This window comes from Malaclemys terrapin, chromosome 8, assembly GCF_027887155.1.
Source record: "Malaclemys terrapin pileata isolate rMalTer1 chromosome 8, rMalTer1.hap1, whole genome shotgun sequence".
Taxonomy (NCBI): Eukaryota; Metazoa; Chordata; order Testudines; family Emydidae; genus Malaclemys; species Malaclemys terrapin.
Window position 1 is genome coordinate 65,530,707 of NC_071512.1, and position 22,732 is coordinate 65,553,438.

The 22,732-nt window shown below is 40.0% G+C and overlaps 1 protein-coding gene across 1 annotated transcript in view; it reads right to left on the reverse strand.

Moving 5' to 3' along the window:
- Window positions 1–22,732, reverse strand: part of LOC128842458 (complement factor H-like) — a 107,069-nt gene that overhangs the window by 60,912 nt on the left and 23,425 nt on the right. Inside the window, 6 exon segments of the mRNA XM_054038482.1 lie at window positions 1,690–1,866; window positions 10,799–10,978; window positions 13,829–14,011; window positions 15,997–16,176; window positions 19,011–19,184; window positions 20,542–20,718. Coding sequence (XP_053894457.1) covers window positions 1,690–1,866; window positions 10,799–10,978; window positions 13,829–14,011; window positions 15,997–16,176; window positions 19,011–19,184; window positions 20,542–20,718 — 1,071 coding nt within the window.

Consider the following 22,732-nt stretch of genomic DNA (forward strand, 5'->3'; position numbering starts at 1 on the left):
AATAAAATAAAATACCTCTGCACTCTGGTGATTCTGACCATTTTTTCTTCTGACATGTCACTGTCTGTGACCCAATGAGGCTCAGCCCTTGTTGACATCGATAGCGCACTCTCTCACCAGGCAAATACTTTTGGTTTCTATACCCTAGAATCTGACCATTAGTAAGTGCAGGTGGAGGTCCACACATCATATCTGAAAAGATATATGGACATATTTACAGTCACTGACACATTTCCAAGAAATACTTCAGTTGAACCAAATCTTTAATGACATTTCATTAGCTATGTATCTTTTCTATTCAGATCCTCCAGCCAAGGCACGTAACTTATCCTGTTTAGTTTATCAGAACCTTTTTAATTGCAGAGAACCAATTGACAAACCTTTTTAATTTCAGAGATTAATATAATTAAGCTGAAATACCCTGGGTCTATGGAAAATAGATCCTGTCAAACTAAACAGATATATTTTTGATGAAATTACAAGTTTTGTTAAGTGATGATGTAACAGGCTTAGACTTCTGTAAAACATTTGACTTGGTACTACATGACACTTTGATTCAAAAACTAGAACTATACAAAATTAACATGGCATACATTAAATTGATTAAAAACTGGCTAACTGATAGGACTCAAAATGTAACTGTAACTGGGAATCATCATCAAGCAAGCATGTCCCTACAAGGATCCTGTAGGGATCGGTCCTTGGTCTTGTTTTATTTAACATTTTTATCAATGACCAGTTTTATCTGCGCTTGAGTCGGCTGCAGCCCTGCTCACAAAGAGAATATCAAAGAGAATATTGCTGACAGGAATGGGGTGGGATTTCAATGGACACCAGAACTTCCCCCCACATCCTTCAAAAAAAAGATGAACAAGAGAGACTTCTGAATTATTGAGGGGTTGAAAACATAAAAACATAAGAAACAGCATACAAGTCTTTTTCCTAACTTCTCCAAATGGAAACCTCTTAAAGTCAGCTTGTTTGGCTGCAAATATTTGCATCACTTTGATTTTACTCATTTCAAATTTAACTTTTACTACACTTCATTTTTTAAAAAATTTTCCTTTCCTATTTTTAAGGAGACACCATTTGCAGACTCCCTCACTTACAGATGTCCATATGGACTATGACAAGAGTGAAGGACACACTGATTTTACCCACAGTTGGCAAAATTAATAATAAGGGGGTTAGGGGTAGGGCTGCAGCACCCCTCTCTCTGAACTGTCCATTGAGCTGGCCCCATATGGTGCTGGTGGAGTACTGAATGTTGTACCCATTTTAACGGCCAGATTCTGCCTGGCCCTAATACAGGTGCTCACTTGTGGCAAGGGTGCAAGGAGCCTTCCCCCACTTTTGAATAGCTTACATAGGGGCCAGGGACAATTTCAATCCCTATGCTCAGATGCATGTAAGGCCTGCTTTCTCTCTACTAGTGGTACATGGTTCTAAAAGGGGTAAGGAGGCAGGTCCACAGCTCCATCTTTCTACACACTAGCCCATAAAGCTGACAAGCTGTGGAGTGGGGGAAATGAGCTGCAACCAAGGAGAGTACTAGCGACATTCATTCAGACTCTGCTTGCCAAGGATGTTTCAGAAGGGATTCTGCAACCTCCTCACCTTACTTGACACCCATATACTAGGCAGGTACAATCTGGCATTAATTGTTTTAATAAAAATTCAAACCTCTACCTTCGCAAGTTGGAGGTTGTGACCATTCCTTGTTTATACAGGTGACATCATTTGGTCCATGACTTTCAAAACCTTCATGACACTGACACTGCACTCTTTCAGCAGGCCAATATCTTCTGTCTCTATGGTCTATGATCTCAGCATTGGCAACTGCAGGTGGATCTCCACATGTTGCATCTGAAAGGGGAGATTTATCAAAGTGAAACACTTTTGTCGAGTATCTTATACTTTATGGCCCATAAAAGAAAACTCCAGGCACTCTCATAACGAAGGTAATGAAACAAATCTGTAAAAGTGAGATGAGAGCATTTATTCTGTATTCCTTATTAGGGCAAAAAATGGCACAGGCTGCAGCACTGGACTCTATATTGTGACAAATAAGTAAATTTAAAATACGTTAAAAACAACCTGCAGACTTTGATAGTTTTAAAAATACATTTAAGTTCTCTTTGTAGAAGCTGGTAGGAAAAAAATTGCTTTCCTATTTTGTCCTTTTCCATTTGACAAACAACAAATCCTCTCGCAGCTCCTTCCATATTTGAAATTATCAGGATTTGTGTATCAGCCTTCCCAGTGAATGAAGCACAGCCATGGAACAGAGTTTGGTATTGACTGTTTTGTCCTCTGCTGCTGCAGAGGCAACAGAGGGAGCAGAAAGTTAAGTATCCTAACGTATTTAAGTATTTATCAAGTCTATCATTATATCTGATTCAACATAAGGCACGTGGCACTGTGGGTAGCCAATCCCAGTGTATTCTGCACTGCCTTCAGGTGCACCTTGTGGGAAATTGTCACTATGTATTGTGCAGCAATCACTATATATTTAGGAATACCCATACACCTCTCAGGAAATTATGAGTACTTGGTCCCCAGATTTCCACAATTTCCCTTGTTCCATCCCATAATATACTCCAGCTGTATATCTGACTCATCTCGATAACTGAAATATCCTTCTCTCTGGCCTTGGCAAATGTACTCTTGATCTGCTCATATCCATTCAGAATGCTGCTGCAAAAATCATTTTCCGATCCCATCCCTTTGAACATGTCACCCAATCCCTCCACTGGCTCCCCCCTTCTCTGTTGCATCAAGCATCCCATCATATCTCATTCACTATCAAGCTCTCGATGCTCCTCTCCAATCGGCCCATGATGCCAGTCTCCACTGCCCACGTGTTCCATTTTCAAACTAGCACCTTCATGCTTTGGCCCATGCTGCCCCTCACACATGGGAGGCACTCCCCATAAACATTCACAAAGCAACCTAATTATCCACTTTCAAATCCCTCCTTTAAATTCTTCTTTTCCACAATGCCTACAAAAAAAACTTGACAATGTAGGCCATTGATGTGCTGATACTACAACCTGTCATACCAGCCAATAGTGTCTTCTTGTTTCCTTGTACTCCCATCTATTGACTCTTGTCTTATACTTAGATTGTAAGCACATTGGTACAGGGACTGCTTTTTGTTCTGTGTTTGTACAGCATCTAACACACTGGGGCCCTGGTCCATGACTAAGGATCCTAGGAAATACACTAATTCAAATAAATAGTAATCATCATCCCCTGAGTATCTGAGTGCCTATATTATAATAGGTTCCTGACAATTAAATCAAACCACACACTGTACTTTGGCATTCCAGTAGCTGGGTCCATTGCCCTCTTTTACATGTTACCTCCTGTGATCCAACAGCAATAAAACCTGGGTGGCACTGACAACGCACTGCTTCACCAGGTTCATAATTAGTCTTTATGCTACCTTCAGCATGAGCATGGGGAACATCAGGTGCATCTCTACATGGCATTTCTGAAAAAATAGTCACACAAATTGAAAGTGAGTGAAACCCTCTCACAAATTACCTTCATTCATTAAAGCCTGTTTAACAAGGTGCTCAGATACAAAAAGAGAGAAACTTTAAATAAAGACTTCAAGCAGCACTCAGAAATATGCACTGAGACATGGATGGGTATGAAACTTACACAATGTGCACTGTTAAATAAAATTGCTCAATACTTGGTTAATTAAATAAACAAATGCTAAATAGAATTAAGTTTTTGTGGATGTTTAGTTTCTGCCTCAGTCTAAGATTAGCATTTCTGGTTGTTTCTTGTCTCCTAGATTTCTCATGCAATGGCCTGTCCTGTGCTAGGCCTTGTCAACACACAGCAGTCATGTCATTGTAACTTAAATAGTTTTTTAAACTGAGTTACTTTAACCCCGTGCAAACTCCTCTGTAGACACTTTTATTTTGGTTTAAGTATCTCACTTCAGTTCCACTTAAACTTGTTGTGACTAAACTGAATCTGGTTTAAACTGAAAAACTTTTTTAGACACCATCACCGTAGTATCTGAGTGACTGACAATGTTTAATGTATTTAGTCTCCTGACACCTGTGACATATCTAAGTACTATTATCCACACTTTACAGGTGAGAATTTGAGGCAGAGAGAGAAAAAAAGTGATGCACCCACAGACACACAGGAAGTCTGTGGTGGAGCAGGGAACTGAACTTGGGACATAAGCAGGTCCACAGACTGATACACCAGTTTAACTACATTTGTTTAAAATCACAACTCACGATAAACTTGGGCAACTGCTGCATGGACACAAGCCCTTATTAATGCTATAGAGATATAAAGATAGAATCCATCATAATAGCATCAGACCATCTCACAAGCTTTAATTAATTTATCTCCACACTGTCCTCTGTGGTAAATAAGTATTATCCCTTTGCAGAAGGTAAACTGAGGCCCTGGAGGATTAAGTGACTTGCCCAAGATCACAAGGACATTTGTTTTAGAGTCAGGAACAGATGCCAGATATTTGAAGTCCCAGTCCAGTGCCTTAGCCACAGGACTAGACAGCCCAGTGCTATACCACATACTCATTTGAATAGTCCTATAGGACGGTGTGATTATTATAGACCATGACTGTGCATTGGGCAGCTATTGCTGGAATTTGCACTCACTATTATGTGGACTGGCTTAATACATTTTTTTGTAAAGCCCTGGTTGTAACACCTATTAAAGTTGTATTTCATAGAGGGAAATGTATCAGAGGGGTAGCCGTGTTAGTCTGAATCTGTAAAAAGCAACAGAGGATCCTGTGGCACCTTTAAGACTAACAGAGTATTGGGAGCATAAGCTTTCGTGGGTAAGAACCTCACTTCTTCAGATGCAAGAACCTCACTTCTTCTTGCATCTGAAGAAGTGAGGTTCTTACCCACGAAAGCTTATGCTCCCAATACTTCTGTTAGTCTTAAAGGTGCCACAGGACCCTCTGTTGCTTTTTATAGAGGGAAATGTTACTTCTGCACTGGTATTCCCCAACCCAGGGGCAGCACATGGGGAGGTTCACATTATAGAAAAATTGAAATGTTCAAGAGGAAACCCCAAATTCACTATTGCTTTTACATAAAAACATATTTACTAACAAAGTCAAAACAGGAATGACCCTATAGTCACATTAAAATTCCTGTTTTAACATATACGTAAGAGGTTGACTCATTTCTCAGCATGCAGCTATGTTTTTGAAAATTAAGTATGACTGGAAATTGTCTATTTATTACATATAGAGGAATCCTGGAATTTGTTGTCAGCTTATGCCAGGACTGGTTAGAATGTGATCCTTAACCTGACTTATCTCCACATGCAAGTGATGAGTGCTAGAAGTACAAAACGATGGGTTCTTTTTCCCCTGTGAATAAACAATAGGCTCCTTATTGTTCTGTATTGACAAGATATCAATGCATGTGCCTTTTCCAGCTGGAAATGCTAGTTTCTGTGCTATATTGCATCTCACAAAACACCACACATTTTCTAAAAGTGTAAAGAAGCACTTTTCCTTGCTCAAATGCAAGCCTTATTCATGAGCCATCTTAGTTCAAGGCATCTCTGGGCTGGTCTACACTAGGGGAGCGGGATCGATCTAAGATATGCAACTTCAGCTATGTGAATAGCGTAGCTGAAGTCGAAGTATCTTAGATTGATTTATCTCAGGTCCTCACGGCGCGGGATCGATGGCCGCGGCTCCCCTGTTGACTCCTCTACTGCCTCTCGCTCTGGTGGAGTTCTGGAGTCGATGGGGAGCGTGTTCAAGGATCGATTTATCGCATCTAGATCGCTTACTACCCGCCGATCCGGGTATTTTTAGATGCAGTACAGGTACAGCACTTACTGCAGCATCCCAATTACATCCCAAAGCAGAAATGCTGGATGTACTAAACTTTTGTCCAATGTACATTTAGGAATGTACATTGGACAATGACTGATGGAAATGACCTTACTAATTATCAGAAAGTTAGAAAAATCTGTCCTCTATTGTAGAATTGTAGCAATGAAAGATGGAAAATACCCATCAGGTATCATTCTCTCTCTCTCTCTCTCTCTACTAAAAACAAGATTATTCAAATATATATGCTCTATTTTCTGAGTCATTATAAAAACTTAAGTTATAAAAGCTATAAAAAGAATTTTTTTTGATGGATTGATTGCATCCAATTATAAAATGTCTTCAGTCATTGTTTAGTATATTTTTAAGCAAAATAAAATTTACAGTTTTTTAGTTAGTTATTTTGGCTCTGTGAACAAGCAAATTCCCAGATGATTGCTACCACCTGAACACTGGCTGATGTCTATTGTTTTCTATGGGCATAGCAGAATACCTGATGTAGAGAAGAACTGACAGTGGAAGAAGCTGGGACCAGTGACTGTTTGGAAGCTGTCAAGAAACATCAGCCTGCTGAGACAGATGTTCCTATGGTCTTCATGGGCCCTACAGGGCAGAGAGCTGGAAGAGGTCTCCTTTTCTCAGAGAAGTAAAAAAAAGGGAGCAATAACTGGGACAGAAGATAGGTTCCACAAGGCAGTTTTTAAAAACCAAATAATTTTTTTTAAATAAATCCTTCACTTCAATCAGAAGTTTGTTTCACAGCAAGCTAAACAAATGTAAGAGTTCCTGTTCACCATCATTTAGCCTCCACTTAAAACTCATTGGGCCAAATTCTTTGCTGAACCCATTGGAATTACACTGGCATAGAATTTGGCTCTTTGATTGCTCTACTGAAAAAATATTAATGGAAATGCAACACAGCAGACAATATAATTACCAATACAGGCAGGTGGTGAAGTCCATTTTTCCATATTACAGGTTATTTCTGATGGGCCTCTTAACATGAAGCCCGCATTACAGCTGTACTTTAATGTCGCACCATTCGGATAAGTCACTGGTCCTGGTTTCTCCATTCTTAAGCTTCGATTTTCTAGACTTAATCTCACCATTTTCTATGGGATATGGTTGCAAACATGATTTTTCTTCTGCTTGGAAGAGAAAAATTAACAATAAAATGTACATGTCAAATGCACATGTAATCTAAAACTGAAAGAAAAAAAGGTAAAGCTGAGTGAGTGCAAGTTCTAGTCATTGTTCTTAATGCAGGACTCCTTGTATGGGCTCAAATTAAGAAATGCTACAAACAAACCCTCTGGCCAGCCCTATAATAAACATTTGAGGCTGTTACAGTGTAAGTTAAGTACAGTACAGTCAAACAGAAACACAGGGATTGTCATGCTGAATGAGACCAATGGTCCATCTGGTGCAGTAGCTTCTCTCTGACTTTGGCCAGAACTAGATAATTCCAAAGAAGCCATAAAACTGCCATGAAGGAAAATTATGCAATAATATGCCCACTGAAAATTTTCCTTTTAACCCCAAGTTAATGAGGATAACAGTGACGAAGTGACTGAATTCCTGCGTCTCTGTATGCTCAAAAGAATTTCCATATACCAAAGCTGGATAATGCTGAAGAGTTTCATTAAAATGTGATTATTCCAGCTTGTTTCTAGCCCCAAATAAGAAATGAACATACACCTACACACTGAGGGGTGCATTAAGTCAGGGATTTTTAAGAAAGCTCAGTACTGGTTTACCTCTCCTTTCTTTGAAGTCAATGGGAATTTTACCATTAACTTCAATGGGTGCAGAGTTAGGCCCAGTGTGTATCATCTCCAACAAAATGACAGTTATTACTGAATGTGCTTTTTGTCTGATTCATCTAATTTCAGGAAATCTATATTAAAAACTAAAACATAAATAAAACATCCTACTGACCAACACAGTGTGGTGGTGACTGCCACTTCCCACCTTCACACATTATTTCTTTCACTCCATGAAGCTTGAAATTTTCCAGACACGTAAAAGTTATTTTTTCACCAGTCTCATAACTTCTTTTCTCTGTTATCTTGGAGGCTCCTGGTAGCTGAGGGGGAGGTGTGCATTTTCTTTTATTCTCTTCAACAAAAGATAGTTTCAGTCAGATCTCAAGGCTTAAAATATGGTAAATGTGACAGTTCATTGCAAATCAGAACAGTTATTAGATGAAAAACAGCATACCACAGATCTTTAGTAACCATTGTCCTCTTTTAATTGCCATAGACTCATAGACTTAAGGTCAGAAGGGACCACTATGATCATCTAGTCTGACCTCCTGCACAACGCAGGCTACAGAATCTCACCCACCCACTCCTGTAACAAAACCCCTAACCTATGTCTGAATTATTGAAGTCCTCAAATCGTGGTTTAAAGACCTCAAGGTGCAGAGAATCCTCCAGCAAGTGACCCATGCCCCATGCTGCAGAGGAAGGCGAAAAACCTCCAGGGCCTCTGCCAATCTTCCCTGGAGGAAAATTCCTTCCTGACCCCAAATATGGCTGTCAGTTAAACCCTGAGCACGTGGGCAAGATTTACCAGCCAGCACTCAGGAAAGAATTCTCTGTAGCAACTCAGATCCCACCCCATCTAACATACTATCACAGACCATTGGGCCTAATTACCTGCTAATAATCAAAGATAGCCTAATTTTGTTAATTAATTTATCCCATCATATCATCCCATCCATAAACTTATTAAGTTTAATCTTGAAGCCAGATATGTCTTTTGCCCCCACTACTCCACTTGGAAAGCTGTTCCAGAACTTCACTCCTCTAATGGTTAGAAACACAAAGATCTGCTGGCTGATCAGCTCCCTTCCTAGAATTTTTCAAACATTCTGTTTCAATTCTTCTCAAATTGTGGAAAATTTGGCATTTTGGATTTTTTGTTTGGATTTGGGATGATTTTTTTTGTGTGTGAAATTTTCCATGGAACAGAAATTCCAGTTCCCACATAGCTCTAGTGCTTGGCTTGTTTCCCTGGATTTGAGGGGTGTGTATACCCCAAAATGTGATCAAGCTAATTGCAACCATATTGTGTGCATTCTGCCACCCTGAAGTAATGAAATAGAACACCACATAGTGAAGGGTTAATTTGGTCAAAACTAGCTACAGTTTCTGCTAATCAGAATTGGAGAAAGGGACAGACAAGTAAACAACTGAGTGTGAAAACCTTGCTGGTTGAACAACATTGAATCTAGACACCTCTGATATTAAAAGTTTCTTGAAAGTTAGAAAAGTGATGATCCTGTAGAGGTCATTATGACCTGTGTGTTTTGTAGAAGTTAGTTATAAAACATTAGCTAATAGAGTGTACTTGGGAGCAGTCCTCTGAAGTCATCTTGAGAGATGTTTTTCCTGATACTCTTTCTCCCCAGTGGTTGAGCAACTGGCCACTGCGAACCTACTGTTTGTCCAACAGAAACTGGCAGCATTTCCTAGATTGTCCATTTTTCCAGATTTATGCCTGGGGATTGTATCACACAAATGCTCAAAGTGATATTACAAACCCAGAATCCAAAACACATCTAGCCCTCTGTGACGGGACAGCCCCGCCGTGCACTAGCCCCAGCGACGTCAGACCAGTAGCTCTGACGGAGGAAGTCCCTCCCGGTTCGTATTGGGCATGCTCCAGATGCTCATTGAGTATAAAAGGAGGAAACTCAGCTCAGTCGGGGCTGGTGGCCACAGGGGAGGGACCTAACTGGGAAGCTCCTGCAGAGGACCAGCTGACACTCTTGAGGCTGCCAGGGACGGAGGTTTCGACGGGCCAGCACGAACCCCTACTGCAGGAGGAACCAGGAGGCGGCGACGGATCCGGAGACTCATGGAGAACCCTGGGATCTGTGGGAGACCCCAACTCCCCAGCCGGTAAGGAGCGACACAGGGGGAGGGGGTGACGGACTGGTACCTTGACCTCGGTAAGCCTCAGCAAGTTTCGGTAGGACACCCTCGCTGAGCCAGTAGTAAGGTCCTACGGCCCTGCAACCCGGGGCGCTTATATGGACTCTGGCCACTAAGCCGTGCTGCCCTGCAACCCGGGGCGCTTATATGGACTCTGGCCACTAGGCCGTGCTGCCCTGTAAGGAGGGGTGTGAACCCTCACACCCTCACTTGGTTTTCCAGAGTTTCTAATCTTCCCCCCTCCTCCTCTTATTGAGAAATTTTTGCACTTTTTTGAGGTTTCATTTGCACAGATATTTATGGCCTTAATCTCAGTCTCCATGTACCTCAAATGCGGTTAAACCCTAGTAACTGGAGGATAAAACCACTTATGAACTGAGTCCATCTTTTCTTCCACAGAGGACACACATTTTGTAAACCATTGAGTTAAACATGTAGGGCAAAAATCATTTCCTTTGGAGTCCCCTTTCTCTTCTGCTACAGGATTGAGTTAATTAAGGAGAGACTCACTAGCACAAACTCAGCACACTGGTCTGACATTTTCTTTATCAGTCTCCCACTGACCCAAAAATTCTACAGTTTGTTTAAAGTTTCTTTCTGAGCACAGCACAAAAAAAAGTCAGGTCTATGTAATCTGCAGTGCCATAGGTGAATGCAGATCAAGAATACATCATCTCTATGTAGAGAGAGAAGCTAAACCAACTCTCATTGTAATATGTACTTTATTCAGACTCTTAATTGTTCTGCGAAAGTAATTCATAGTAAATTAGCCAAAAGTCATTTGGTTAGGATGTCAAATTATTTCTGACATTTAAAAAGTATTTGATCAGTGTTTTCTTCCTATTAGCATATAAACAAATTTATGGTTTAATTATTAAAATCAGCCCTATTTTTCAAACTAGTGAACTTCATTTAGATTAATAGTAGCTTTAATAAAATTAGCATTCTTTAGCTGGATTACAAAAAGCAACAATTTGATATAAATGCAAATACTTACCAATGCATTCTGGCTTGGGTGACCATTTCCCATATTCACAGACTGTTTGTTTAAGTTTGACATCTGAATTACATCTGTATTTTACAACATCTTTGTGATAGAAACTCTTTTGAAAATTGTAAACTGATAAAAATCTGATATTCTCAAGATTCCTTGGAAGTGCACATTTCACAGATGGATCTAAATAAAATCCAACACAAAAATTAAAATGTTATAGCTCAAAGAACCTGTCAGGTAAATATGCATTTAAAGAGATGCCATCAACTTGAAGATGTGTCCATTTGAAAATTTTATACCTACTATTGTTACAAGTAATGTCCAAGATTATTAGCAGAAGGAGATCAAAAGAAAAACATTTTTTTCCTCAGTGTTTATAGTTTGTGTGCTTTTAACAATAGCAGGCAAGATATTCTAACAGAGGTGATTTTTTTAAGTTGACAGTGTCCCTTTAAATGTGTGAAAGAACAACCAAATTATAATTTGATTTGTTCGTCCACTATTTTTCAAACACCACCACTGTGTAGAGAAATGTACCACCATCAGCAGATTATTTCAAACAATCAGTATCCAGGAAAGGAGTATGTGTCTTAAAGTTGATGTGCTGAACCAGGCCTTGTCTCTTTAATTAGGGGTTTCTGGGAGTTATAATGAATGCTTCTCAGATAACTGTGCAAGCTAAGCAAACTGACCACTGAGTTGAATACAGGATACAATTTTCCAAAGCTCCTTAGTGACTTACTTACTTTCTTGGTTTGTAAATACGCAAATCTTATTTTACTGCAGTTACCTGATTTTCATAGCCCATATACTATCTTATATTAGCCTGTGAAACTGAAAGAAAGAATTAGAAGAAAAGGCCACAGAAGTAGTTCCAGTATGAAAAGACCTGCTTCAGATGTACAGGAGGTCAGAGGGAGGGATTAATCTCTCACATCCTGAGAATGTTTGAGGTTATTGGAAAATTCCATAAAGCAAACAAATAAACAAACCCACTGTATAAGCCCCTTACATCCTATAAGTCCCAGGGATGCTACAAAGTTGCCTGTTATTGGAAAGATACATTGAAACAAGGAGTCAAACGGTTTTAAAACTCCAGAACAAATTTAGACCCCACAGCTATGAAGACTTACTTATGTGCTACATTTACACACTGAGGACCCCTTTGAGTTTAGTAGGACTATTCATGGTGCGACAAGTTGAACTAATGCCTAAGCCTTTGCAAGTTAGGAGCCATCGTAGAGAAAACCCAGCATGAAACCAATATGGTAGCTATGCCAGGTGGAGAACGGTTCTCCAAATAATTAGAAACGGTGCAGGTAGTGCTGCCTAAGTTGAGGTTGTCCAACTCTTCACACTATAACTTTGTTAAACTTAAACTATTCAGGCTGAAATTTCTTACGCCAGGTGTGATGATTCTGTACCACTTATGAATTTGGATTGCTATTATGACGACATTATGAAGTTATTAGTATGAAAAGTTTTAGTAAAAATGGCGCTGCCATTTCTAAGAATGAAGTCAGTGAAAAATACATTGTTTTGCCCATGTTAATGAGTTGGTTGTAAGAATATTTATAGGAGCTTTAGCTCCTCCATACTTTGAGGCATGGATTTCAAATTTGGCAAGGGGGGGACTAGTCTATAATCACTAGTATATACTCCTGTCCAGAACCTGGAATTCAATCCAGTAGTCCTCAGTTTCTAGATTTCTCTGCTTTCAGTACATATCTGTGAAAATCACTGGGAAAGTGTGTCTTCTATAGTGCCTGATCCACATAAAGGATGACAGCCTACTATTGCTATCAGTTACTCCTTGAACTCAGAAGTCTGTGCTGTGGATTCAAAGAGCCAAACCTTTCTGACCTCCAATTTGTATTATCAGCATGGTTCCACATAATGGAATTTCTGTTTTTACAATTGTTATTTAATTTGGAAATGGCATCCAAAAACCCCTATGTTAGAATGTGCCAGAATGAAGGTCACCTGTGCAATCTTGATTTGGCTCCCTTGTGATTATGCATTAAATTACAGTCTTTGATTACATGATCACATACTTTTTTCATCCCACTTCAGTCCAAAGGATGGTCCTGCTCTGAGGATGAATTAGGGTTGTGTAGTGAAAAGGCTGTAGTCTTAGGAACCCTGTTTCAGAAGCTGGAAGGCTGGTAAAAAATGAGGTAGGAAATTGCCTGAAGAGGAAGGATTGTCTCATTGTTCAAGAAGTTGAATGCTGCCTGAGACAATTGGACTGTATCCCTGATGCTGCAAAAGAATTATATGGCACTAGCCAAGTCACTTAATGTTCACAGTTGACTACAAATTGTGTTTTCTTCATTTTCTGAAAGCCTTATGTAAGACATCTGGGGCCAGATTTGTAGAACTGCTGAGCACTCGTGACTGCAACTGAAGTCAATGGGAGCTATGCTTTCAACATATGATGTGCTATTAAACTGCTACAAGTACTGTGGAAAATTAGGGCCTAGGTGTCTCACCTGGTATTAGAGGACACTTTTGACAATTTTAGCCCTAATGTCTGTATTTCAGTTTGCTATATGTGAAATGGAAATAATAATTCCCCATTATCTCACAGCATTGTTGTGAGAACACACTTATTAATGTTTGTGAAGCACTTAAATACTATGCTGAGAAACATAGAAACATCATGGAGGAAATTAGTAATTTTCTATTCAGTGCAGGGTTTGAATGGTGTGCAGTAAATAAGGCCCAGGCCACATAATGAACGTAGAGGATAAAAAGGAATATTGAGTAACTTTTCATTCACAGAATGAGGCTGGGGTTTTGTGGAAAATATAGTATATTCATCTAATTAAAGATGCATAGACAACCTTTAGTTGTGTTTCCTAACTTTTGAGTACTTGACTTTGCAACCTTGATATTCTTTTAATGTATCTGGTTTTGGATACAATATCCACATTAATTGTATTTCCATGAATATAGATGAATAAACTCTATAAATCTTTAAATAAAATTAAGTTACATTGATGTTTAAAGTGTTATCTAAGTACAGTTTACCAGCACATGAAGGTAAAGATGTCCATTCTCCACTAAGACATTTTATGATATTTGTCCCAACAATTTCAAGGTTTCCTTCACAGCCATACTCCACAGCATCACCATGAAAATATCAGTTCTGGTTTACACTGAAGGCACTCCCTCTGGCAATATTGGAGGGTGGTAGACATGTTTTTTCCTCTTCTGTAGGGTAATGAACAAATGATCCATATTATAGTTTTGTCACATTTACAGATACATCATAAAAGACATTTAATGCAAATATTAAAACCACTATTTAGGACCTGATCTTGTTCCCATTAAAGCTAGTGGAAAAACTTCCACTGACTTAAATGAATGTAGGAGAGGGATACTAAGTCTGTAACAATACTGTTTTCTCTAAAAGTCTCTTCTCCCTCTCATCTCCTAGGTTGTTATTAGGCTTCTTTCCTTGCATTAGGCTCTCTAAACATTGTCACTTATTCCTGTAAAATTTCTAATGATTTTTTTGTGTGAAACTAAAGTTAAGGTTGCTCAAATGTATTTTCTCACAACAATACAGACACTGCAAAGCACACAAATCATAAGCAAAGAGAACCATCTCTACACATCAGCTCATTACTATCATGATACTCAGTCACACCAATACAACGATGCACTGACTCACTCATGTTCTTTTTAAAAACACTGTCACTCTTAGTGCACACATCCAAGAAATGAAAATTGCACTGCAATACAACACCTTGAGACATGCAACCCCTTATTCCCTGGCTTCCCTCAAGCTCAGCTTCCCACCTTTCAATCTGCAGCAAAACCAGGGCTAAAATAATTTCCCTCCCTTCCTGCTGTGACCACATCACTGCTCTCTGGATTATTTCCTTTGCTTGCTCTCTATGTCTGTAAAACATTCAGGTTCCTTATGTTCACTTCCAAGGCTCAGCACAATCTCATTCCTACCTGTTTTTTGCCCCAGATTGCCTATCCCACCCCTTCCTACATTCATCATAAAACCTCCTTGCTAGTTGCTTTTTTCCCTCTCCTCATTTCACTTTTAGTTTGTACTTAATTTCATGTCCACTCCTACACCTAGGATTCCTTACCACTTATTATGCACTATCCAACCTCCCCTCCCTCTGTTAAATTGCTCCTTACAACACACTTCTCCAGGAAACATTCCTTTACTGATCTGCACAAATGTCCTTTTCCACATCCCTTTGCCTTTCAACTGTTTTTTACATGCACCTAAGATTCTCTACAAATAGGTAACATTCATAGTAGCTCTTTATTTTATGAAAACATCTGTAATTATTTCCTGAAGCTGCAGGTCTTCACTGCTGCTGAATCTAAACAAAATACTCTATTTGATTTCCAAATAAACTGCAAGAGCAAGCAAATACTATAGCTTTGTGCATTTATTTTGATTCTTAACATTATATGAGTTAATATGCATACCAAATGCCTCCCTCAGGGTCCTAGTAGTAAATTAGCCAATTGGCACTCATAAATAATATTATTGTAGCATCAAGGAGCCCCAGTTATGGACCAGGACCCCATTTTGCTAGGCATGGTATAAACACAGAACCAAGGAGCTTACAACTTTCTTAATCAACGTTCCTTTCAAGATCCTGCAAATTACAGTTGGTCCCTGGGTAGCATATTAGGTGTCAAGGCAATAAACACAGTGTCACAGGGCATCCCTTCACTTACAGCGTGAATACTGCTACCTAGCTACAAACACACAGCCTGTTTCTCTTTCACTACATGTGCTTTTAGTTTTCAGTTTCAAAGCATAACAGACGGACCCCAGGTATACAACAGGAAAAGTCTTCCACACAGCTTTCTCTCCTCCCTTCACTTCCTAGTTCCTCCCAAATATATCTTCCCAATTACTGAGTCAATTGCCTCATTAGCCCAACAATTGACACCCAAGTAATCCCTAAAAGAAACTACTTAATTGACTTTAATTAAGGCTGGAGTCTTCCCAGTGCTGCGGCACTGAAGAATGCACCTGTCACAAACTTGCACAGGTCTGATTCCATCCCACAGAGGGCTATGGTATGGAAATTATGCACATCAGCCAGCATGTTACACCTCATTGTGTGTAGTTTGGATTTTAAAAGTCCCTGAAAGCATAAACAAACAAGAAATTATTCTACACTAATCTCAAAAGTGAAAAATCTATAGTTTACCAATGCAAAAGGGTGAAGATGACCATTCTCCATCAACACATTCTATACTCTCTGATCCGATCATTTTAAATCTGAGGTTGCAGTCATATTCCACTGAGTCACCATGCTATTTCTTGTGAAGTTCACTGATAATATTCCCATTCGTAATGCTGGGTGGTCTCCCACAAGCTTTGATTTCCACTAGAACAAAAAGACTATCTGAATATTTTGTATAATATTAGCCACAGCTATAATCAACATGGATGAAAACAAATTCACTCCTGCAAGTGGGGAAATGTGACAAATGTCTTAGTGAATGACTTTATACCTCTGGACATTTGGATTCAAATGCTCATTTAGGTCACAAGTGGAAATGATTTTGCAGGGCTCATCCTAGTCTCATGCCACACAATTGGAAGGTTCTACTCAAGGATGGAACAGCAAGGAGTAAGATGGTTTTTGGACTGGGTAGAAGAACACCAATATAGATGTGTGATAGAAGTTTATATAACACTTCCCTGTACTATGAATAATTAGCTTGCATTGTTAGTACCTGTGATAAATGAGGGGGGACAGCTGGGGGACACCCTGCCAGTCAGTAGCTATAGAATCTTCCTTAGCAGCTGTATCCTAATTGCCTTAACTGTAAAGGGTTAAGAGAAGCTTAACATGATGGCACCTGACCATGGGTACCAATGGGGGGGCTGTACCCTTTTAAATTGTAAAAATTGCTGGGTGTGGGGTTTGGGTTTTTTGGGGGGGGGGGTCTGTCAGGCTGGAGAGAGGGGAAGGCAGCAACAAGCTGTAAGCTTTAAGCCAGATATGGGAAATCATTGGCATCATACCTAGAAACTCCTCATTTGGAACCCCAGATATGTAAATAGCACAGGAAAAGTTAAGACAGATGCAATTAGGAACCATTTTGGTTGTTTTGGTTTGTGGATTCCTCTGTGCTAACCCCAGGAGCTTTTGTTTTGCTTGTAACCTTTAAGCTGAACCCTAAGAAACTTATTTTTGGTGTTTAATCCCTAAAGCCTGAGTTTTCAGATGTTTCATTTAAATAAAATTTACCTTTTTTAAAGAATCCTTTGATTCCAAAGTCCTTAGACAAGGAATTGGTCTGTGCTCACATTGCTAAGGCAACTAGTTGGTATTTTATTCTCAAGCCTCCCCAGAAAAGGGGGTGAAGAGGCTTGGGGGATATTTTTGGTGGATAGGGATTCTAAGTGACTCTTCCCTGAATATATGTGAAAATCACTTGGTGGTGGCAGCAATATCTGTCCAAGGCAGAAGACTGTGCCTTGGAAGAGTTTTAACCTAAGTTGGTAGAAGATAAGCTTAGGGGGTCTTTCATGCGGGTCCCCACATCTGTATCCTAGAGTTCAGATTTTGGGGGGGGGTATACCCTGACAGTACCCTACTTTAAAGAATGAGGCATGATCTGGATAATTTAGAAAGGAAATAGTGGTATTCGTTAAGGTTATCTTATGCCCCTCACCTACAGCACAGAGGGACTAGGTAGGCATGGCCTATCCTTTTCTGGATCAGATATATTGTAATTTTTACCCATTGCTGTGAAAAGTCTTAGTGGACTTTTATATGTGTAAATTTTACCTGTCCATTTTCAGACAACAGTCCTCTCCACTATGCATAGCTAAGAATAATAGGATTATAGAATCATAGAATATCAGGGTTGGAAGGGACCTCAGGAGGTCATCTAGTCCAACCCCCTGCTTAAAGCAGGACCAACCCCCAACTAAATCATCCCAGCCAGGGCTTTGTCAAGCCTGACCTTAAAAACGTCTAAGGAAGGAGATTCCACCACCTCCCTAGGTAACCCATTCCAGTGCTTCACCACCCTCCTATTGAAAAAGTTTTTCCTAATATCCAACCTAAACCTCCCCCACTGCAACTTGAGACCATTGCTCCTTGTGGTACCACTGAGAACAGTTTAGATCCATCCTCTTTGGAACCCCCTTTCAGGTAGTTGAAAGCAGCTATCAAATCCCCCCTCAGTCTTCTCTTCTGCAGACTAAACAATCTTAGTTCCCTCAGCCTCTCCTCATAAGTCATGTGTTCCAGCCCCCTAATCTTTTGTTGCTCTCTGCTGGACTCTTTCCATTTTTTCCACATCCTTCTTGTAGTGTGGGGCCCAAAACTGGATACAGTACTCCAGATGAGGCCTTACCAATGTCGAATAGAGGGGAACGATCACGTCCCTCGATCTGCTGGCAATGCCCCTACTTATACAGCCCAAAATGTCGTTAGCCTTCTTGGCAACAAGGGCGCACTGTCGACTCATATCCAGCTTCTCGTCCACTGTAATCCCTAGGTCCTTTTCTGCAGAACTGCTGCCTAGCCATTCAGTCCCTAGTCTGTAGCAGTGCACGGGATTCTTCTGTCCTAAGTGCAGGACTCTGCACTTGTCCTTGTTGAACCTCATCAGGTTTCTTTTGGCCCAATCCTCTAATTTGTTTAGGTCCCTCTGTATCCTATCCCTACCCTCCAGCATATCTATGACTCCTCCCAGTTTAGTGTCATCTGCAAGCTTGCTGACAGTGCAGTCCACGCCATCCTCCAGATCATTAATGAAGATATTGAACAAAACCGGCCCCAGGACCGACCCTTGGGGCACTCTGCTTGATACCAGCTGCCAACTAGACATGGAGCCATTGATCACTACCCGTTCAGCCCAACGATCTAGCCAGCTTTCTATCCACCTTGTAGTCCATTCATCCAGCCCATACTTCTTTAAGATACAATTAAGAAAGGGAAGAAACATCCTAACTGTGAGAAATATGAGGTTCAGGAATAGTTTCCCACTGTAAAAGGTGAAAACTCAGTCAGGGCATTTAGAACTAGACAATGAAAATGTGCTGAAGGCAACAGTCCCTGCATTGGCAGGGGGACAGACGAATGATTTGACTTGGGGAAGAGGTTACAATCCAGAAGAAGCCCAACACAAGATTAAGAGTATTCAAGAGTCAGATGAATTACTATTCTCCCTTTTCAATAACCCTAGAGTAAACATTTACCTTTACATGTCAGAGGTGCTGGGGACCATCCAAAGTAATAGCACTGAGCAGAGTCAGGTCCTACTCTGGTGTAACGTTTTGCACAGGAAAATGTCACAACGTCTCCATTAAGATATTTGTCCTCCTTGGGGAAAACCTCTCCATGGGGCAGCATCAGCATCTCACATTCTATTGCTAAAGATGGCAGTGAGGGAAGGAAAGAAGTTACTACATTGTAACTACACGTATGGAAAAGGTTTCAATAATTTTGCTAATATGAACAAAATAATTTAGGATCTGATTAAGAGCCTTTTGAAATCAATGGAAAGGCTCCCATTGTGTGGATGAGGGCTTTGATTATCAGCAAGAAGAAAAGTCCTGATTGAGGATAGACTGGGAATCTCTAAAAGTGTAGTTTCAGAGTAACAGCTAAAAGTGTAAGATTCCCATCACAGGTGGGGAAGAAAAGAAGGCAAGGAGGCCAAACAAAGTGAATAAAAACAAGCTGCAGGGCATATGATATTTGCTGGAAGGCAAATGATGAACCTTAACAAATGATTTGAATTTTCATAATCTTTCCCCCACATTCTATCTTCTAATTATAAATAATTTTGCAAGTAACTTTAAAAAACAGGACATTTTCACTGACCTGTGGTTCACTCTGCAAAATTACATTTGGTGAACTGTACATAATGAGCTGGTGAAGTTAACCTTTCCATCTGCACTATTTTTCATCTGGCCTTTAGATACCCCTGTTACTTATTTTAATATCCGTATTAAGATTTTATTTTATTTCTTTTAGTAAAAATTCTGTTTGCATGAGTTGATTCAAGCACTCTAACTACCTAACGTACAAGTTACTAATTCTCTAAAAATCCACTGACTATGGCAAGTAAAACCGTGACACATCCCCCAGTCTAAATCAGCCGTACTCCCTCGGCCCCCACTCCAGGCCATGGTGTCCCTGTACAGACACTTCAGCTCCGTAGAAAGGAATGGGCTTCCTGCAGCCTGCTCAGGAACACCTTATGATTCCAGGTGGGGATTGACCACAACCGTTAGGGTTCAAGAGACAGTACTTAATGCTTCCAGTAGCCCAATGAGAATTTTCTCTTGCTGTGGTCTTAGTACATCTCTATCACCACTTCCCAAACTGGCTATATAATCTGTAAAAACAGATTATGAAATGAAGTTGGAGGGATACAACAAACATATGTCACACTGTGCCCCATGAATAATGTCACCCACAGTTTATTCTAAATTTTCAAAGCAAACCAGGAAATGGGAAATGAGGTTGATATTTTAACCTTAGTCTATGAAGAACACTGTTTCCTTGGGATTGCTGACTAAATGTGATTAATGATTCTTGACTACCTTGGAAGCCATCAGTTTTTCCCACCCAATCATTATCCACAATGTAACCTGCACCTAATTTAAATAGATATGATTTATTAAATGAAACAACTACAAAACCTTTTCAAAGAAATACATTCTGCAGTGTAGAAGTTTCATTAGTACAAAAAAAAAAAAAAAAAAAAAAAAAAAAGCTTACCAAAACATTGGGGCTCTGGAGTCCATCCATTTATGCTACATATTGTGTGACGCCTTGAGATTTTATTTACAGTTTGGTATCCATCTGCACATTCATATTCCAGTATGTCTTCAGGCAAAAACACCATTTTACTGGTGTAGAAATGAATATGTTCAAAAGCAGGCATCCTACATGTCTCTACAGAATTAGAGAAAGATTAGTTATTTTTATTAACTAGATACTGACAGCCTAAAGTATCCTCATTATATGTACTTTGTGCATGTCAACCTTATTAATTGCATATTTAAAAAAATTAAATGTCAAATTCTTCAATGCCACACCAAAAACAGAGTATTCTACACAAAGTGTTGCACATTACATCGGTTGCATTTGTCTTTAGAAATATGTGGAGGTAAAAGAAGAGGATTCTTAGACTCAAAAGGCCAGTACAGAAGAGATGATTTTGAGCATCTAATTTGAGCCCTAATTTTGTAGGCTTCCCTCCATGCTAGTCCCAAATGTCTTCTCAGACCTGTTTGTTCTTGACAATCTACTGTGATAGTGACTCAGGTGTTCCCCTCGAGAATCAACGCTAATATTCTTACAATCAAGAATATCTCCCTAACATCTATCTTAACTCCTTACTTAAATTCAGGCCACTGTTTTTTTTTCTTACCCTCTGACACTGTGAATAATTCCCTTCCTTCAGGCACTGTACTGGATATTGTTACTGTGGCTGTTCCAGTTGTAGTCATGCTTCCCTCAGCCATCGGATGGGGATATCCGCATTGCAGCTCGGAGTGAGCCTCCCAGCCCAGCTAGACACACTCACGCTAGCGGGGCTTGAGCTAGAGTGCTAAAAATACCAGTGTATTGGGGCTTGTGTGGCTCTCAAGCCTACCCACCCCCTAGGCTTCAGGCTGCAAGAGTTACACTAAGAGCTAAACTCTCCAGGGTGGGGAAGCCAGGGCACAGATTTTCTGATCTTACTGGCTAGGCACAACAGGGAACCAGAGTAGGGGATGGAGCAAAGGTGATTTTAAGCCAATCTTCTGCCTTCCAGATCTTCAGATTGATCCACCCTTTTCAAGCTACCTTGTGCTGGCTACCTATAGCCCCAGGGGTTCACTCCAGCCGCAGTGATCCCTGCAGTGCAAGGACACCCCAGTAATGTCCCTTTTCCCTAGCCAACTCCTCCATACCTGGGAGGAACTCGCACTAGTTAGTTAAACCGATTTCTGGCTGTTTTGTTCAGCCAGAGCAATGCCAAGTGGATGGAACAAGAGGCAAATTGGGCTTTGTATGTATAAAAAGGGTTAGGGATGGAAAGCCATGTTCAGCCGTACATACAATTTTCTAACTGCATTTAACAATATTGGTTCTTACATTGACCCATTTTATCTCATTTGAAGGTCTAGTCCTTGTTTACTAACCAAATTAATCCATGCTGTGGCACTGTCATGCTCACTGTCTGTATTTCCAACATGCATGACCATCACAAAAGCCAGAAACATTTCCCTACTGAATTTCATATGAGTCATAAGGTGCAGAAAGCGCCTATAGAAATGGGGAGATTATTCTTGGCTGGAAATATGGGAAAATGCTTGAAAAGAGGCACTATTCCTTTATTGTACGAATTTTGTATCCTGTTTTGTTTTGAAGCTTCCCAGTTTGATAATGCTCTGGTAGGTGCTGTCACAAGGGACGCCACTTTGTAGAGCCAGAACTGTCAGCAACTTCAAGTTAATGTATTTCCAGAGGCAGCCAACATAGAGGGAATTCTCATAGTCTTGGTAGCTATGCTGATTATGTTATAATTATACTCTTGCTCTGTGAAACAGAATGGACCTCATCTTGAAAACTAATTATAAGTGAGTTCTTTCAGTCACAAAGATGATACTAATAGATGGAATAACCAGGAGATAAGGTATCCTGGAATAAAAGGAATGCCCTAAACCTCACTTTGGGTTGGGCTAATACTGTAAGTCATTATTTCATGAAAGTGGGAGATTTAGTTTTCCGCTATTAAAACCATACTTCCCCTGGCCTGGAAAAAAGGGACATTTAAGATACCTACAATCAGAAGAAAGTTTTGAAACCTTTCTACTCTGGCGTTTTACATAAAATACATCTCCTTATGATTTAAATACAGATCAGACAATGGCAGTAAGTTCTTTTGTTTATGATGGTAACACCTTACCAAACAATAGAT